The following is a 19,696-nucleotide window of genomic DNA, read 5'->3' as shown; positions in this document are numbered from 1 at the left end:
CACTCACCCGTGCCCTCCCTCCCTCCCTCGCTCGCTCACACACATCGTCTCCACCCCAGAACTGCTTCTCTTTCAATTTCCTCGCCTCCTGTTTGGCACTGCGGCTGCATTTGTTGATTGAGAGACCTTTTGGAGGTTGTAAAGGCTGCGCCGACAGCCCCCTCTCCCCCTCTCTCCTCCTCCCTCCTCCTCTTCCTCCCTCCTCCTCCCCACTTCTCCAGCTCTCTGCCTCTTCACTGTCACTTGCTTGGCTACATACTAACTTGCTGTAGGAGGGTAATTAGTCAAAGTGATTTCCTGCCCCCCCCCCCTCCTCCTTTGCATCTGCATCTGGATATAGAGTTTGTGTCCTCTCTGGTGAAGGCAGCTACGCTTCATCCAATCAGGACCGAATTAAAGCCTCGAGCCACTGTTCTCGCCGCCACCCTCAGTCTTCAGCTGATGTGTGTGTTTTTAAACATAAATGATGTGGTTATGGAGATGCTGATAATCCGTATGCAGCCCAGCCTCATCCTGGCCTCGGCTGCACCCTTCATCAAAGAGTAAATAAACACAATTAGAAAATAAATGAATATAAACAAACAGAGTCACATTTCTGTTATCCGCTAATAAATGATTGTTTACACATCATGCATGGCTGCTCATGCTCAAAATGGAAAAAGTCCAGCTTGAAACAGTGAACTCAGTTGAATGGCTCATTAAACTGCAGCTGTAAGCTGCAGAGTAAACGGGTTTACCATTGTGCTTCGTCAGAGGATGCAGGTGTGTGTCTGAGGACAAAGAGAATTCGGCGAGAACATCAGACTGTCAAGGTCGTAGGTGTACTGAGTAACTAAAGTATCACTGAAGCTCTGAGTAGAGCGGCGGTGGGCGGGCCCTCCATCTGAGTCACCTGTCACTCAAAGAGGTCGTCTTATATTCTTAGTGTTAGTATAATTAAAGCTGCTGTAAAGTTTGACCTAAAGTTTGATGAGATCGCGGATACAAGCGGCCGAAATGGCTGGGTGGTGGCTGGGCGCTCCCTTAGAGAGCGGGTGAGGCTGCTCCTTCACATCGAGAGGAGTCAGCTGAGGTGGCTTCGGACACCCCCTGGACGCCTCCCTGGGGAGGTGTTCCTGTCATGCCCCCCCCCAGGAAGAGACCCCGGGTGAGACCCAGGACGCGGTGGAGGGTATATGTCTCTCGGCTGGCCTGGGAACACCTCAGGGTTCCCCTGGAAGAGCTGGAGGAAGTGCCTGGTGAGACTGCTGCCCCTGTAACCCGGCCCCGGATAAGCAGTTAAAAATGGATGGATGGTAAAGTTTGACATTTCACCATGGAGGTCAGTGGGGATTGAGTTTTGGAGCCAGCCTCAAGTGGCCATTTGAGGAACTGCAGTTCTGGCATCATGTCTCAGCCCTGCTGGTTAGGAAGATAATGTTTGTTTGATTTTTGTCTGACCAGGAAGTTAGCCTCTCCTGTGTTCCCTCCACAAACAGCCAATGACTTTCCTCCACTGTGTGTTGAAGTATTACATTATATAAAGAGGCTAAAAAGCTAATGCTAAGCTTTAAACCAGCTACAGCATGCATACTAAAATGTTGAACATTAAAAATGGTCTTTTGAAAAACACAGATTTGTGTGTGTGTGTTTCTAACTGTACTCCTCAGCATCACAAACTTTCTTTGTTTTTTTTTTCCTCCATGTTTTTTGTCCTCGTTGCTGCAGCCTCGCTGTCTCCGTGGCGACGGTTGCTCCTCTCTGGTGTCTGTTGAACCAGAGGATATAGAACTGCAGTGAGAGGTGTACCTGCTGCTGATTGGCTCATGAATGTGTGAACTTGTTTTCCACTGATGTATGTAATATTTACCCTCCATGTTAAAGCTGCATGTCTGCACAGTGCTTACTGTTGACCCGCAGACTGAGTTTATATACCTCACATTATACTTAATGCCAGCTGAATTATAAATAAGCATCATCATTACTGAGATGGTTTTCTGCCTCGGTGCTCTGCTCATTCTTTAACCTGTGAGCGCGGTGGCTGCTCTGTGATGAATGTTTCTGTAATGTGAGCGCTCTGCTGCCGTCTGAGATGTGTCATGTATGCATGCATCATACATGCTGTTTATTCTCCCTCCATCAGCAGGAGGGTCCCGTCAGACGAGCCTTGGTTCTGATCCAGCTTCTCCCTGTTAGAGGAGAGTTGTTGCTGCGTGGGATGATTTAGTATTGTCTGTTTATCAGCCTTATTTTACCATCTTTATACAAAGATACAGACATCTGTCAAACTAATGGAAGATTTATAGTCGGGGACCAGAAGAGTTAACTAATAAACCAAATTATGACACTAATATGTACAAGTACACATCAGATAGATTGATTGTAGTTTTATCCAAAGTAAAACATGCTGAAATAAGAAGGTTTGAGGGATTTTTACCAGGAGAACATTTGTGATATGAGCGACTCAGAGAGCCTTGAGGGCCTGAGTGTCGGTGGATTATTCATCCAAACATACTACAGATGATCATGGAACCACATGGCTTCAGTTTCTGATTCACAAACCCAGCCCAGGAGCCGCCATGTTTGTGTGTGATGGTGATGACGTACACAGATGAGGCTCGCTGGCTTTGGTCTGGCTTCCAGCCTCCTTCCTGTTTCTGTGCCCCCCCTTTCTGGAGCTTCTTGGTGCAGGATGTGGTTTTGCCATCTGATGGTTTTGTTCTCTGCTTTGAGAAGATCACACATGAGGTCCAGGTCTTTGATTCTTTGACGCTGTTGTAGAGGTTCTGGATTTCATCACACAGAGCGACGCTTGATGAGTTGATGTCTTCGATTTCGTCTCTCAGCCAAAGGTTCTGTGTCTCTGCAGCCTTCTGTTTGGAGATCTTGGGTCTGCATCTTCTGCTCGTGGCTTTTGGAACCTTTCACAGAGCAGCGCCGCTTCTTTCTGGAGGTAGAACTCCTTTTGTCATGCAAACGCCTGCTCAAGATCGAAACTCTGAAATACCTGCAGCTGTTTGTTGAGTTTGTCCACGTGGACTCACACGGTGTCCACTTCCTGCTGGACGTCCTGCAGGTTTAATAGCATGGACATAGCAGACAGGCTGGTCGTAGCTGATTTTCCTCATTTTTAAGTTGTCAGAGAAACATTCTGGTTCTTTAATGAGTGCAGATCCAGCCTGTGCTGCTCACATGATGAATATCTCATAGGTCTACATACTGTAAGCTGCTGCACATGACAAAATATTCAAAACCTGCACATACAGCAACAGGAGAGATAGACCTACGCCCATTTTTACCCTGGTGCCTCCACCCATTCAAAACAAACAGGAAATAAACCTTGTAGGTCAGACCTCACAGCAGAAATAAACATGTTCACAGCCTGCTGCTGCAAACTCTTCAGGCTTTTATCAGCGTGTGTTTATAATGAGTACTTAAAACATGTTAAACTGCACCAAGAAATAATCAGTCAATACATAAAAAAGCTTGGAGCTCAGGGAGAGTTTTTCTACAGAGAGGAGTGAAACATCCAAATCTGGATGCTTGTTTCCGATTATCTGCGTTACATCCAGTTGTGACAAACATTCATCTGCATAGCTACAAACAACTTGAGACAAAATGTTTTATGTATATATTTTAAGATCCCCGCTTGAATTGGGGCCCGAATCCTCAGCGGAGCAATCAGGGAACAAATTGAGACACTTGAGGGTTCCTATTTTTACGCACAGCTGGTTTCATTACACGCAGATTCTCACACACATTCTGCCTTTTTTCTGTGCATCCCAGTCAAATCTCAGCGATTTACCCGTTTAGTCACTGCTGAACGGGGTGGAGACCACCCACCATGCTCGGGCACAGGCCTTCAGTGGAGGAGAACCCTGCACAGTGTTTCAGTGATTGTGTTACTGTCTGTGTGTGTGAGGCGTCTGTACGGCTGTGTGGGAAGCAGACAAAGCTTGTATTACTAAATGAGTTTAAGCCTCTGCACTGTTTGAATCTTATGTAAATTCTAATCTAATTTAGTGGCTCTACATGTGTGTGTGTTGCTGTGAGGAGCTCATCACTGCTGCTGAAGTGCAGAGTAAACCAGCGAGCCCACAGAAGGGTCCTGTGTAAACGCGTATCATTTAAAGAGCAAACACTGCGCGGGGCAGTGAGCGTGGTTTGTGTCGTGCACAGCGGTAAATGGAGTGTAAATAAACCCTGGCTGGTGTCTGCTCGTCTCCACAGCTGTACAGCTCGGTGGAGTTCGGACGGAGGTGGCAGCTGGTGCACGAGAGAGTGGCCCCTAATCGCTTCTACTGGTGAGTACATCTAACATCAACAGCTTCTGCATGCACCCAACAATAAAAACCATATAACACTATACTAACCATGTAAAAAAATAATCATATTGCATATCAAATTAAACAGGAGAAACTCTACTACAAGCACATATAAGTCATATTTACACACATCAAACATAACTTCAACACCATGCGAATCAATGATCACTCATCAAAATAAAATTCTCATATCAAAGTCGACCCTCTTGCCACATGGTTACTGCTAACTCTGTGATACTTCAAGTCACACAAACAAAGAAGGTGTCATATGAAAGCTGTGACTTTACCAATTGGCACTGTTACAGTTGTTTTGCTATATTATGAATATTTGGTAAATTAGAATATAAAGAATATAAAAGTAAAAAATCACTAGTTTAGAGGGAGTAACAGAAAAATCTGTCTTTCTTCTGTAAATAAATATAAAAAGTCATATTTGAGATCAATAAATGCTTGGTTTAGTCAGACCAACATGTCTGTGTTTATTCAAGACTAAAAATATTAGGATTAGACTTTAATGTTGTTTGTGGAGGACTTTATTTTCGATAGAAACGCCTTTTTCTGTCTAATTGGAATGAACCTAAGCTAATCCCTTCATTAGCTTCTGCAGGCTAAATTAGCATTAAAGCTGACTCCTTTGTGCCGTGGCTTTGGACGTTACTTTATGAACAAATATCTGCTGTGCTGCTCTGTTGTTTCCTGGGGCCTGTCAGAAACAGAGACTTGTGTCATTGTGACGATGAGAGCGTCCTGCACGGACAACGTCATCGGCCCGCCTCACAGTGAGCAGCAGATGAGCCAGACAGGTTCTTAAGGTTTTCATTATTCATCTGTGTGCCATGGCTGATCGTCCTCTGGGGCAGGCGGGTGCGTGATGTGACCGATGTTGTTCAGCTGGAACAGGAGAACAATCAGCAGCTTGGAACATTGACGGGTCCTTGTTGGACGTAGTTTCTCCTACAGTGATTAATTATTGGATGTGCAGCTGATGTCATTGCTTCCTGGTCCCCCCACCGTCTCCCATCACCGTCCAGCTCAGTATGTGTCTGTCATATCTGCCCTCCATACAATAACTAACAAAAAGCTCTCACCTCAACAAACTGCTGAGGAACTGTCGGGCAGTAACAAGCTGGGCAGCCAGGAGTGAAGGCAGCCTGGAGGGCTGCTGCTGCTGCAGAAGCTGTCAGAGTTCTATTTTTGGGAGCGCAGTAGGTGTGGTGGTGCTGGTAGCCCTGGTAATGAGGCTGCAGAGGGAGCTCATGTCTGCCATGCACGCCGCCACCAAACACGTTGGGAGGAGTGTGAGCTCGTTTTGTGATCAAGCCGACCTTAAACATGATCCAAATAAATCGGTGGAACTCTGAGGCTGTGGCAGCAAGCGGCCGTCCACACCGAGCGCCACGCTCAGCTGCAGGGTCTGCATCAGCACCACGTACTGTTTGCACTGTTAAACTGTACCTGAGTGGATTATTCAGAGGAGGTGGAAATGTGCGTTGGATAAGTAGGCCATCGTATTCACAGCTGTGTTCCATCAGGGAAACAATACTACCAACAAATGATCAGAGGCCGGGCTTTCATTCCCTTCACACACACTGTGTGAAGTGTGTGTTTGTGTGTGTGTGTGTGTGCTACCTGTCGACACACTCTCCCACTACTTTCTCACCTCTGTGTGTGTGTGCGCTGCCTTTGCTTCTCCTCTGATCCCCCAGTCTTTTTAATGCATATTTAATGCCATAATGATTATATGCTATTACATCTGCTGCTGTCCCCACTGTAGCGGGGAAATCAATGGCTTTTCCTCTGCTAATGATGTCAGGAAACATCTTCCTCCATCTTCGTTCTTCTTCTGGAGCCTCTAAACCCTTAGACCACATTCCTGCAGCCACTTCCTGCTGCTGTTTACCACCTCTGTCTGTCATACTTTAGACCTAATCCCTCTGTCGCTAGAAATTTGTCAGACTGTGCAGCGTGCAATCGCTCCGGTCAGACAGCAGTGACGGTAGGTGGCATCTGCCTGAAGGCGAAAGAGCAGCAGTGATATCCCTGAAACACATTTGTGTCCTTTTTCAGGTCGAAAATGGGTTTGGACAAAGAGCCGGGCTTAATTCACCTGGAAACCAGCATCTCTGAAGGACGTGAGTAATTGAATTCTGAGTTCAGCGCTCCGGTTTCTGCCGTCTTTGTGCTGTACACTGAGCATTGTGCTTAAGTGGAGAGGAGCTGGGAGTTGTGGGGACAGGTCCATTTACAGGTAATGTACAGGGACAGTGCAAAGGACTGGTCCGGGACACACACACACACAATGACAATGGAAGGAAAAGTAATGCATATATTAGAATGCTTTTAAAAGCAAGTGATGGCACAGAGAGAGATCACTCATCCTGCTGACTAACAGCCAGCACTGGAACACTGAGTTATAGTGTTTGATTAGATTATTTAGGATGGAATCAAAGTCCTCAGTCCTCAGAAAATATAGAGATATATATTATTATTATTATATTATATTATATATATATTGTAAAAGGGACTCATTGTGTTTTTCCGCTGCAGGACGGTGAGGCAGCTCCAATCCGCCCTTTCAGTCTTTGTGTTTTCACTGCCATGTAGAACTGATGGTCGACAGGCTGATGCTATAAAACAGTCTCTCTCTGTGCTTTATCAGTGGAGTAACAGGCTGACAAATCAAGCTAACCCTCTTCTTCTCACCCTGTACGTGACCCAGACACTGTCTCTGTGAACCAGAAGTATGACGTTGCTAGCTGGATTCGCTAGCCGCATTTGCATTCAGACCTGAACCAGATGTAAACCAATCCGGCTAGATCCACCTCCGAGAGGTGGACTGAAATCAATCCGGATATATCCAGATACGACCCGAGTCCCGCTCCAACCCGGATTGATTTCCCCAGTGTGAACGGGGTCATTAGAACCTGAACAAGCACCATATGTTGGAGCAAGGCCACTGTTACCGTTCACACTGGAGAAAGTCATTCCAGCTAGAGTAGGATTGTATCTGGATAGTCTTTAAGCTGGATACGTTTTTTTTTTTTTTCAAATCTGGCTATCACACAAGCATGTCCGCACTCAGTTCGGCTTAATCCGGCTTGTTTGCGGTCCTCCTAGATCCACCTCTTGTAGGTGGATCTAGCCGGATTGAAATCAAACTGGATACAGCCGGATTCGAGGTGTTCACACTCAGAAAAAAAACATTTGGATACATCTGGAAAGGGCCCTAATCCCTCTTTAGCCAGATTTATTTCCCTAGTGTGAACGGGAAAACGGGGACGAGATGTAAATCAGGCTTTTGAAGCGTCTCTGTCTCTCGTCTCATTGTTGTTGTTACAAAGGAAATGAACAAAGTTCAGAGAAACCCAAGGGTACCCTAAAATGACCCTTTAGTTCCTGCAGTGGAAAAACTACAAATATGTTAAACAAAGTTTCTGCTGGGTGGTGTTATTAGACATGATCAGATTTTACTCACCTATGATATTTTTGTTGAATTGTGTTTGTCTTGAATTGTGTGAATCCTGTGCCGCCCTCTGTGAGCCCCCACACAATAGAGAGAAGCCGATCAATCACTCGTCACAGCAAACATCAGCGCTGTCAGCTGCTGCAGTCAAACAGCCAGCTCCATCACTATTGATCACGTGTGTGCAGGAAGCCGACACATATTTGGCAGAGGCTAACATGTGGGGACAGACTCTCTCCCAGCGCTGCAATTCAAGGCAAAGAAAGCAATTGGCCTCTGTGGTCATCTGTCTCCCCCTCCGCCCAGCTCCTCCCTCATGGGGACCACTTTATTGACACGAGTAATGTGGGAGGCCAGACGCAGCCGCTTGGCTCCGGGTGAAGGCTGCCTTTCTTCATTGGCTTAATACCGTCACTGATGCCATGGTGTGTGTGTGTGTGTGTGTGTGTGTGTGTGGGAGCAGAGGCCCTGTATGTCACCTGCAAGCTGCAGAACTGCACTGACGCCAACAAGGGCAAACCATTCCCGGGCTACATTGACCCCAATTCTCTGGTGGTGCAAGATGAGTATGTGTTTGTCCAGGTGGGTAATTGTCCAGTTTGCTCAGTGAAAAACATTACAGCAGAGAAGAGCTTTTTCCAGGGATGTTTCTTTCAAGGTCATTCTTAGAGAGCTGCTATTATGCGTTCCTGTGGTGTGAAAACTCTCCCTCTGTGTTTTTTTATGTCTTCACTCAAATGGTTTCTTCACCTTAAGGTGACGACGGCGGGGAAGCCAATCTACTACGTGTCTGCTAGAAGAGATGTCTTCACCCCTATGAAGCTGCCCAAGTACACACTGCCCAAGGTAACATCACAGCTGAAAGAAGCACGAGACCCAGAGCGTGATATTTAAAGTAAACATGCACAAAGGTCCCTTAAAATTGATCCCTTAGTTCCTGCAGTAGAAATGTACCTATAGAAGCTTTCACTTAATTCACACTGGAGAAAGTCAGTCCAGCTAGAGTAGGATTGAATCCAGATAGTCTTTAAGCTGGATACATTCAGACCTATTTTCAAATCTGGCTATCACACACGTGCGTCCGCACTCAATCCAGCTTAACCCAGCTTGTTTGTTGTCCTCCAAACCGCTAGGTGGCGCCTCGTGTTTTGTTTTTGTTTTTTGTCGCTCGTATTGTTGTTGTTTTTTCCGGTTCTAAAAGCAGTTTATTCCTTTGTAGCCCTGTGGAAAATAATCTGTCATAGTTCGACGGTTGTTTACATACGGCTTTTGTACATGACCCGGACACTGTCCCTGTGAACCTGGATGTATCACGTTGCTAGCGGGATTCACAGCTGCATTTGCGTTCAGACCTGAGCCAGATGTAAGCCAATCCAGCTAGATCCACCGCCGAGAGGTGGACTGAAAATATCCGGATATATCCAGATTCACATTGTTCAGACTCAAAAAAAAAATCAATCCGGATATATCCAGATATGGCCCAAATCCTGCTCTAGCTGGACTGATTTCCCCGGTGTGAACAGGATCTTACTTTTCACACTGCTGGGTTAAGTGTAGGTGCAAACACTAAGGTTGTTTAGGAGAAGATCTCATACTGTGCTAACAGATCCACCCCATCTGTTGTGTGAGTGTCAAAGAGGAACACAGGGGAAGTTCTAGCAGCTGGAACAAAGCTGCTGTTCTGTGGTACTACCAGCTTAGAATGAGATGTTTATAAGTGTTAGTGTGGGAACTAGTCCCCCTCTTCCTGATGCTAAGTGCTAAACTTAGTATTACATCATTACACTTGTATGTTAGAGGACGGGTAAGGCTATGATATAGTGCTGGGAGTGTGTGTGTACATCCCAAAAATAAAAAAAATGATGGTCTCACGCTCATTTATTATTGGAGGAAGCTTCAGGTGTAGTTTTCTGCATAACAATAAACTTTGAGTGATGCGGTTGCGGTTCATCCGGCTCTGCGTGACACTCACTTTGTTATTTATGAGCAAATCAAGGGCGAAAGTTATTCTCAGTGTTGTTATTCGGTGAGCGCGCGGCCTCGCTCGTCACGTCCCCGCTGACAATTAGACATGTTTTATTCAATCAAGCCCAGGGCGGCCCGGGTGCTGGCGGCTCTCTGCAAGGTGTTATTGGCACAATCAGAGGTAGATGAAGCACACAGCCGAGCGGCTCGGCCTCAGCCGCATAATCTCTGCCCAGTAAGCCTGACGTGGAGATAATGACTGCTTTATCCTCAGTTAAAACACGGGAACCACAACACGCCACACTTAGGATCATTCGATATGAGTGAGCACAGCAGGAGCGGAAGAACAGTGTGCACACAATCAGACCATGTTTCTGATTAACACGAGTGTCAGTGATGAATCAGAACCATCTTTATCCATGCATGAATAAAAATGATCATCAGTATGTTCAGAAGACGACAACATAAACCAGCAAATGATGATTTTAATCATTTTATTAGCTAACTGCATCATACAGTGGTTTCAGTGGCGGTACCAGCATGCTAGCCTCAGTCATAAGTTGGATAGTATTAGATGCTAACACTGCTAACTCTGATTCTTCTTCTCTGGTTAGACAGAATGCAGTCTAAGATTGGCTCACTGCACCAACTAGTGGTTAAATGTGGTATTACATAAGGCTAGCTAATTAGCCTGCTAGCTTCAAAGGGTATCGCTGCAGCACACTGGCAGAGCTGTGAGCTTTTCTGACTCACATAATGTTCTCTTTTAAAGTATGATTGTGGTGACATCACTGTGACATCACTGTGATCCCGCCTTTTTCAGGACCTGCATGTGATCAGCACAGACGAGAACCGCGTGGTCGCAGCTGTACAGGAGTGGAACCAGAACGAAACCTACAACCTGTACGTGTCCGACACTTCAGGCGTGTTCTACACGCTGGCGCTGGAGAACGTGGTCAGCAGCATGGGCCCCGAGGGGAACGTCATGGTGGACCTCTACGAGGTGAGCCTTCACCGAGGATAATATATCAAATCTGCATCACAGCAGAGAAGGTCTCAGCTTTGGAGTCTGCAGCTTTCATTTCAGCCAAGTTTTGTAAATAACAGGTTTTCTTGTTGAGAGCCCGGCCTGCAGGTTTATTATGAACACTGATCAATGATCAGTATTTTCAGGCTTGAAGGCAGAGATGATGAGAATGGAAGCCCGCTGCTGTAGGCCTACAGTCCTCACAGAACGGGTGTGAAGACAAAGCAGCTGCAAAGTGCTGACATCAGCACCATGGGGGTTGGGGGGTTATTTCCTGCTTTGATTAATAACTGCAGATATTACTTCACAAAACACATTTAATCCAGAAACGGAGCTGCTGCGGCGCTGGTGGGATTCTTCTGTTTGATCTCTGAATGAAATCATTAAGTGGCCGATGATGCTGCTCGTGTGTCGCTGCGGCCCGAGCGATAGAATCAAATCCACCGTCTGATTGGGGTCGCCACCCAAAACGTGCGCCATGCTAAAGCTCTCCTCCCGGGCAGGCGGGAGTATCTGTCAATTACTAAAGTGGAGTCTCAGTGACTCGTGTCCCCGAGCAGGCTGCAGGTCTCACATTCATTAAAGACACACATTGATTACTCACAGGTCTGCAGACAGTCGATCGTTTCCCGCTCAGCGTCTGTGTGTCAGGCCGCCGCAGACGACCGGACATTGATGATATGATATTCTGCTCTGACTTCACAGGTAGCGGGAATAAAAGGGATGTTCCTCGCCAACAAAAAGACGGACAACCAAGTGAAGACGTACATCACCTATAACCGAGGCAGAGACTGGAGGCTGCTGCAGGCCCCGAGCAGAGACCTGAGGGGCGGCGGCATCCACTGCGCGCTGGTGAGTGTCCGCCTTCGTACTTTCATGTGTGCGCTTCCATCAAAGGGAGGCCTTGACAGGAGCTGACTGATCCCAGCAGCAGCAGGAGGAGGAAAGAGCAGCGGCCGTCAAAGCTGAGCGCTCCGAGGCTGCCGGGCTGAAAGGTCAGCCATTTTGATTCAGTCCAATAAGCTGACCTCCCATTTAAGAAACACAGAGAGAAAGAGGTGTCAGGCAGAGAGGCAGGCGCTGCTTTTTATCTGCCTTTCCTCCTGAAAGCCTCTAAAAAAACAAGCCGAGTCTGGAGTCCGTGGCCAAAGTTCAGCAGTGTGTGTGCTTCATGTGTGTTTAAAGAGAAACACAGCGACGTATGGACAGACACCTTTTTGATAAACCAATTAGAGATTCAGCTGCTCGCCTCGCCTTCTTCCCGTATTATACAGTCATTTGTCAGGAAATGTCAGAGTTTTAATAAACCTCTAAACAGCCCGTCACAACATGGCCTGCACCGCTGGCATTTTGCTGGGTCGTAATGAGAATTGTGTCGGTAAAGGTTAACCCAATCAAAATTAATGGTGAGGCCGGCCGATGGGGAAATGCTGTTTGTGATAGGACTTGGGAGGGTTTGTACGGATCCTCGTTCTGTTCTGAAGTGATGTTGTTCATGGAAAGTTTTGAGCACTGAGAGCTGCCTGGTGTGTTTCTTCTTCTTCTTGTTCTTCTTCTGCAGCCGTACTGCTCGTTACATCTCCACCTTCACGTCTCGGCCAACCCCTACACGTCTGGAAACATCGCCAGCAGGGACTCCGCGCCGGGGATCATCGTGGCATCAGGTGGGTGAGGGAGTGATGTTCTCACAGCACAGTGACACAGACAGCTCAGACTTGGACCAAAGGTCCTTGAATGCATCATGTATGATGTTTAGGTGTGTGAGAAAGAACGGCCGAGTCTGAGCTTAAAATCTGCATATATCAAGAAGACATTTTGTTTCAACTATTAAGACAGAAACACTGACAAGACTTAGTAAAAACAAACGTCCTGTCCTCCTCAGCACCCAGCAGGAAGCCATGATGGCCTCACATGTGAGCAGCAGTCACATGACCAGCATTCAGAGAGTCTCTGTCTGACCTGTGGCTGGTTTCTGTCTGAATATGTGAGTTAAAGCAGTCAGAGCTTCAGATTTCTGTGCAGTGACAAGCTTTTTTTTCTGATGACTCTCTGACATCCTGCTTCTGATGCTGAAGCGCTGAGCGCCGCGTGACGGTCAGGATTCAGTCCTCAGGGTCACGGCGCTCTCTCACTGACTCACTGTGTGGAAAACAAAGACGTGGAGGAGTGTGAGATCAGCCGGCCCCTCAGGTGGATTCACACCTCAGTGATATTTACTCCCGTGTGGAGCGGCTCTGTCAATAACACATCGGCGCTCGCCTCGGGTGTGTGGAGAAGGCCACGCTCACACTGCTGCACAGACCTCTGTCAAACACCGTGTGAATTAAACAGGTTTCGAGTGATTTATCTGTCATTATTCCAGCTCCTGGATGAGCCAATTCAACAGAGGGAAACAACTGCAAACTAACCTGTGAAAGAGCAGCCAGCCCTCAGGGAGGAGTCAGTGCTTCCTCCTCCTCCTCCTCCTCCTCCTCCTCCTCCTCAGCCCTAAAATGACTTCAGAACATCTTACTTCTGGTGTATGTACTTACCAGGTTCAGGAAAAGACACAAGCTGGACATAACCACTGTGAACATGTCCAGAAAGTACAACCAGTGCTGTAGTGTTGTCTTGTCTTGGTCATTGACTTCAAATTCTGTATAAAGATGGACGCCATGACAGGTCCCTGAAAGAGAAGCTAAAACATCTGGATCGCCCCCTGGTGGCTGGCCGAGCATCTTCCATGTTAGTGGATGAGACAGAGACAAAGGCTGTGTCCGAAATCACTCCCTGATCTCTATATATGGCCCTATATATAGAGACTGCACCATTTTGTAGTGCTGCCCAAATCTTAGTGAGAAATTATAGACCCCATATAGGGCCCTCAATGTATCCCACAATGCATCTTGAAAAGTAGTGTCCATCCAATGGTCACTACTTTTAGTGATATGTCCCATCATGCATTGCACAGACCGGCTAAAAGAACAGGAACAGAAGTGACGTCACCTGTCTTAGAAACATAATGATGGTTTAAAGAATGCAGCATGACCGGCTGTGATTGATTATGAATGATTTAATATAAAACCTTTATTGGGCTGTAACGGCACAAATTATAACTGCTAACAACAGAGATTGTTTAGCCGGCAGAGATCGGCTCGTTTATTTCACGACAGCAATGACGTCATTAACAGAGACAGAAAATCACGGAGGTAGAATCTGAAATGTCTGAGAATGCTTTAACAATGAGTTCACTGCATGCTGCCCTACACTGAACTCCCCATATGAGGAGGAGGGAGTGAGTGAGTGATTCTGAATTCAGCCCAAGTAAAGGCTGAAAACACTCCTCACATGCATCTTCCCCAGAGATGGTTGATGGCTCATATGTTTATATCTGTTCAGTCCCAGTTGGCTGATAAAGGAGGAGGTGATGTCACAGTCAGCAGCCTCCAACAGTGTGGGCGGGGCGTTTGGGCCTCGTCCATCTGTACATACAGTCTAGTGGGTCCAGTCCAGACCAGAACTGTGAATGCAGGAAAATCCTCCTAATTAACGTTTAATCATCCTCTCCTCTTCATCACTGTGAGTGCTGCTGTGCCTGCCGCAGTGTTTTCTGGACTCCAGATGTTCCATCAGTTCATGTGATCACATGCACATGCTTTTGAGAGATGCATTTTCATCATGTCGTAGAAGAGATGATCTGAAATCTGGAACACAACCATGATGGAGGGACGTGCTATGATTAATAATATGAGCGAAATATGAGCATAAAGTTTTGCTAAAACCCAACAATTATCAAAGTCAGCGCAGTCAAACTCAAACAGAGCTGACAGCACCTCCTCACAGCGCTCTGATTGGTCTGAACCACCTGCGGTTCAACACAAGAACATTGAGTGAATGTAATTATCCACCCAATGTGTTTATTTCTAAAGATGTGTTGTGCAGCGTTTCTGTCTCCAGCATCACAACAACAAACGACAACTGAACCCAGCACTGAGTGAATGAATGCAGCTTATTAAACATCCCGCCTGTGGCGTTCACTCTGATGATTGTTGCAGCGAAACATAAAGTCCTGGTGCCGTCGGTGTGCCGTGAGTCTGTCAGTTCTGGACCAGTCCGGCTGTCAGCCATGCGGACTCCATGTAACCATCAGCAGACACACGGCGGATCAACCTGCTGCACGCGGAGGTCATCGCAGCTTTTCAGCTGCTGCTTCTTGAATTCAGACTTGAGGACAACTCACTGTGAAAAACAGCCACCTGACACCAATTACAGGCCAAGTTAAGGCAATTAGAGGCGTCTGCACAGCATCACTGAGGCTTGTCTTAATGCGGTCAGAGCTGCTGAGAGATGAATACAGTAATCTGGATTTATTGGGTAATTTAGGAGTGTGGTTGTGCACTGTGGCTCTTTTAGAGTGCTGTAATTACAGCCGCGGTCTGCAGCTGCAGGCGGGAACCTCCCGCTGATCCGCTCCGAACGCTTGATCTGAAGTAAAAACCAGGTTTTTGTCTTCTGTCTGTTCTGCAGGCTCCATCGGCTCCGAGCTGACCGCCAGCAACGTCAGCATCTTCATCACCTCGGACGCAGGGAACACCTGGAGACAGGTGAGCGTCACATCATCCTCGCTCAAAGCAAAGCTTCACAGGTTTCCACGGCAGCAGGTGACTGACACTCGATGTCAGCTGTCAGTCCTGGAGGACCTGAGGCTTCACGGCTAGCGTTAGCCGTCCCTCAAGTGTCCAGACTGTCAGTTGACTAGACCCTGAAAGCATTTCACGTTTTTTACCTGCTCAGAGAGAAGCAGTGTCGTCTTCCTCCACCTGGCTCTGCACGCCGTGTGACGAGTTGTTTTTAGGAGACGTTCTGCTGCCAGGTTTTTCCTCCATGTGGGCGTCGAATGTTCACAGCTCCTAATTACAACACAAACCAAACATTCAGAGGGAAGAGCTAAAAAAAGTCGGTCACACTCATACTTAATGTTTCATGTTTTTATAGACTCACTGAATCCTTGAAAAGGTAAGAAAAAACATTTCAACTTTTCAAATCTAGTGTTGAAAAGAAAACAGATCTGTTTTGACTTTTGAAAGTCTGAAAATATATTTAAAAATCAAAAAACAGAAGTCACATTTTTTTGGAATTAAAAAACAAAACAGAAAATCAAACACTCTCTCTCTCTCTCTCATGATTAGTTTTTTCACAAAATCTATAAAACTAGTAGCTGTACCAGCCACTGGAGGGCGCCAGGTTTGTGCACTGTGGCAGTTTTAAAGACGTTTCCTGTTGATGTTGTGAGGATAATCTGGACCATCCTCTGTTACAGCTGCTGTAGACAGTCATGTATGTCCTCACAGGTTTACTAAAAAAAACAACAACGTTATCATCTGGAACCAAACATCTAATCCCACGTCTTCTCTTTAGGGTCATTGCAGATGTAATCAGATTACTTCTCTTTGAATAGAGTGTGTTGGTCCCTGTCACCTGCAGCCATCATGTGATATTAGTAATATTAGTCACTGAACATATGGAGCAGCATGAAGTGACCGACCTGCCCGACTCTGAGAACATCCTGCACACACACGCATGCACGCTCATACACACATGCTCACACACACGCACATGCTCACACACACACACACACACATACGCTCATGCACACACATGCTCACACACTCTCTCTCTCACAGACACAGACACACACACACACACACTCTCTCTCTCTCACACACACGCACACACATGCATGCACACACGCTCACACACACACGCATGTACGTTCACACACACACACACACTCTCTCTCTCACAGACACAGACACAGACACACACACACACACACTCTCGCTCACAGACACGCACACACACACACACTCTCACAGACATGCACACACACACACACACACACACTCTCGCTCACAGACACACACACACACACACACACTCTCACAGACATGCACACACACACACACACACACACTCTCTCTCTCTCTCTCTCTCACACTCACAGGCACGCACACTCACGCCTGTGTTTTAAGGTCAGACTCATTTTAAAGGGTGATTTGATTCGTGGCCTGCACACAGGTGGCCCTCACTTCACTTCACTTCACTTCACTTCACTTCACTTCTAGTTTCTAATTAAACACAGCACTGAGAAATGATTATTTGGAAACCACAGTGTATGACTGTGTGTGTGTGTGTGTGTGTGTCCCTGCAGATCTTTGATGAGGAGTATGCTGTGCTGTACCTCGACCAAGGAGGAGCCTTAGTTGCAATAAGACACACTCCGCTTCCCATCCGACACCTGTGGTGAGTCATTATGACAGAGACGCCGTTTGTCACAGCATGACTAATTCCCTCAGAGGAAGCTCCGAGTCTGACGGTAGTCAAACAAAGGCAAATGAGTTTGTCTTAGAAACTCTGGAGACGACATGAATACGGTTCCAGAACCTGCCAGCCGTGGAAAATGGCTGCTTTGACAATCGTCATTCAATTTCACCTTTATGTTTGAAGCCGTAATGAGAGCAGCTCTCAGTCATCAGTGTTCAGTGAGCGGAGCGCCGCAGCCCTGCGCTGCATGTGGAATAAAGTTGTCAGATAACTCTCAGGGTCATTAGCTGAGCACACAGCGGGGATCAGCGGCGCCTGTCTGTGTTCCCAGGTTGAGCTTCGACGAAGGACGGCAGTGGAACAAGTACAGCTTCACCAACACGCCGCTGTTTGTGGACGGGGTGCTGGGAGAGCCGGGGGAGGAGACGCTCATCATGACGTGAGTCACAAGCTGTCCGTCAATATCAGCGATCAATGACCCGTCAGAGTCTGACACACAGCTGTACTGTAAGAAGATACATGACATTCAAATTTGAGAATGTAGAAGAAAAGCGATGATATTAAGACTAGTTTTACGAGAAGGAGCTCGACGTATAACTCATAATAAAGTTTTACATTTATAAGAAAATCATATTTAAATTTAAACCCAGTTTAAAAGGAAAATCTCTGGATATTATTGGACAGTAAAGTTTTAATTGTAAGAGGAAAACAAGTGACTTTATGAGGAAAATACTTATTTATTGACCTTAATGTAGTGACTTAAGGAGAAAACAGTCCCACATTCAGGCAATAACATTCCTACTGCTGATCAATTTTTGTTCCAAACTAAAGAGACAAAAGAAAAATCAGAAAAAACAATAAGAAGTTTCTTCCTTAAGGTTCTGGTGCTTCTCTCCTGCAGCCTGTGCTGCTTGCATCTGTATCCACGTCCACTCCACTCAGCATTCCTGACGCCGATGTTTTTTCCTGTTCATGAATAAAAAAGGTTTTTCTCAAGGTCTAGCCGACATCAGAAGTGGCTGTCTGCAGATTATGATCACAGAGGATCAATGCTTTGGCAGCCGGCGACAGCGCGGCCGTCCATCTGAGGGAAGATGATCAAAATGATCAAAACACGGCTGAGAAAGCAGGCGAGAAACTCTGCGTTTAAAAAGTTTGCACGGCGTCAGAGTGGCTTCACGGTGCCCTCAGACAGATGATGTATGAAGATTCCCTTTGTGCTTTTTCACGTTTATTATTAGAGGCGGTGTGTGTGTGCGTGGTGTGACGTAGCACTCCTCCATCGTGGCAGCAGAGGCGCAGGGCTCCACCGCCCTTACATCAATGTTTCAAGACCCCTGACACGGACGGCAGACTGACGGTCGGCTCTGCACAGCGGGACAGACACCGGGGCAGAGAGAGAGAGAGAGAGAGAGGGAAATACAATCAGCTGGACAGGAAGAGAGGACGGGGTTAAGACCTGGGAATAAGTTCTCCCACACAGCAGCCGCTCAGCTGGCAGGCACACCATTAGTTTTCATAAGAGCATCATGTTTTCTTATCAATTTGTACTCATTCTTACAGTAAGTGCCTGTCATGGTCGGCTGCCTCTGCAGCTAATTGACAGATTGATTGTGATAAATATGTGGTATGAATGCTGGGGGGGGGGGGTATTCATCCTGATCCACAGAAACAAACATTGATGCTTCTCAGTGGGAGCAGAGACACCACACAAACCCAGCTAAGCTGTGAGTACGTCCACCACATTCTGTCTGCACTGACAACAAGACGCCGTGTGACATGTGACGCACAACTGAGTGGAGAGCAAAGAACAATAAAGAGCGGGTGAGAGTGGAGTGGAGGTAAAGATACAGATGTATGAGAGGAGGAACACAAACCTGAGGGAAACATCTGGAATATAAAGAAAATTATGAGGAAAATATCTCGAAATGTATTTAAAAAGTCTCAAAAAACTGTAAAAAGAAAAAAAAACTACAGAAACTAAAAGTAAAATTATAGATAAAATAACTTAATTTATTTAAGAACATCAATCTAAAATGTTGGGAACAAAACAAAGATTACAAAACATCTGACAAATGTCAGATATATAATGTAATATAGATAATAATATGTGATATAACAGATATAACAACAAACCTGTCCAAAACAAAGAAATTAAAATCAAACATTTTCAAAAGAAAAAAAAACACTAATTACAACAACCGTGGATATTAATTTAAAATTAAAGAAACTCTTAAATGTACCAAATGTTTTTAAATTGAATTGAATTGAATTTAATATAATATAATGTAATTAATTGAAAGCAATTGAAAGTTTATTTTTACTGTCTGGTTTCTGGATCTTTGAACTTTGGAACATCAGACATCAAACAGTGATGTGTGATGCAGCAGAACAGGCGGAGGGGCCGAGGTCGAGGATCTATTTTCAGACACATCTGGAGTTTTTATAGCAGCAGGACCGTGAGTGTGAGACGAGCGGTGCTCGTGAGGATGATGGAAGACGTCAGTCAGCTCACTTCAGTGTTTTAATCATATCATACAGCCTAACCAGCTTCTGTGTGTGTGTCTGTGTCTGTCTGTGTGTGTGTGTGTCTGTCTCTGTGTGTCTGTCTCTGTGTGTGTGTCTGTGTGTGTG

At 46.1% G+C, this 19,696-nt stretch overlaps 1 protein-coding gene across 8 annotated transcripts in view; it reads left to right on the top strand.

The window, feature by feature from the left end:
• sorcs1 (sortilin-related VPS10 domain containing receptor 1) overlaps positions 1 to 19,696 on the top strand; it is a 117,417-nt gene that overhangs the window by 78,024 nt on the left and 19,697 nt on the right. For all 8 annotated transcript variants that reach the window (XR_003670462.1, XR_003670463.1, XM_028402933.1 and 5 more), the window contains exons 5-14: positions 4,210 to 4,283; positions 6,372 to 6,436; positions 8,231 to 8,349; positions 8,524 to 8,613; positions 10,556 to 10,735; positions 11,465 to 11,611; positions 12,321 to 12,423; positions 15,266 to 15,342; positions 16,950 to 17,041; positions 17,394 to 17,501. Coding sequence is in view for 6 of the 8 variants with exons in the window: in XM_028402933.1 (XP_028258734.1) it covers positions 4,210 to 4,283; positions 6,372 to 6,436; positions 8,231 to 8,349; positions 8,524 to 8,613; positions 10,556 to 10,735; positions 11,465 to 11,611; positions 12,321 to 12,423; positions 15,266 to 15,342; positions 16,950 to 17,041; positions 17,394 to 17,501 (1,055 nt within the window). In the remaining 2 variants the exon portion in view is untranslated. The remainder of the gene's footprint in view (positions 1 to 4,209; positions 4,284 to 6,371; positions 6,437 to 8,230; positions 8,350 to 8,523; positions 8,614 to 10,555; positions 10,736 to 11,464; positions 11,612 to 12,320; positions 12,424 to 15,265; positions 15,343 to 16,949; positions 17,042 to 17,393; positions 17,502 to 19,696) is intronic.

This window comes from Parambassis ranga, chromosome 1 (assembly GCF_900634625.1).
Source record: "Parambassis ranga chromosome 1, fParRan2.1, whole genome shotgun sequence".
NCBI lineage: Eukaryota > Metazoa > Chordata > Actinopteri > Ambassidae > Parambassis > Parambassis ranga.
The sequence above is the reverse complement of the archived record's forward strand: the minus strand, read 5'-3'. Positions and strand labels throughout refer to the sequence as shown.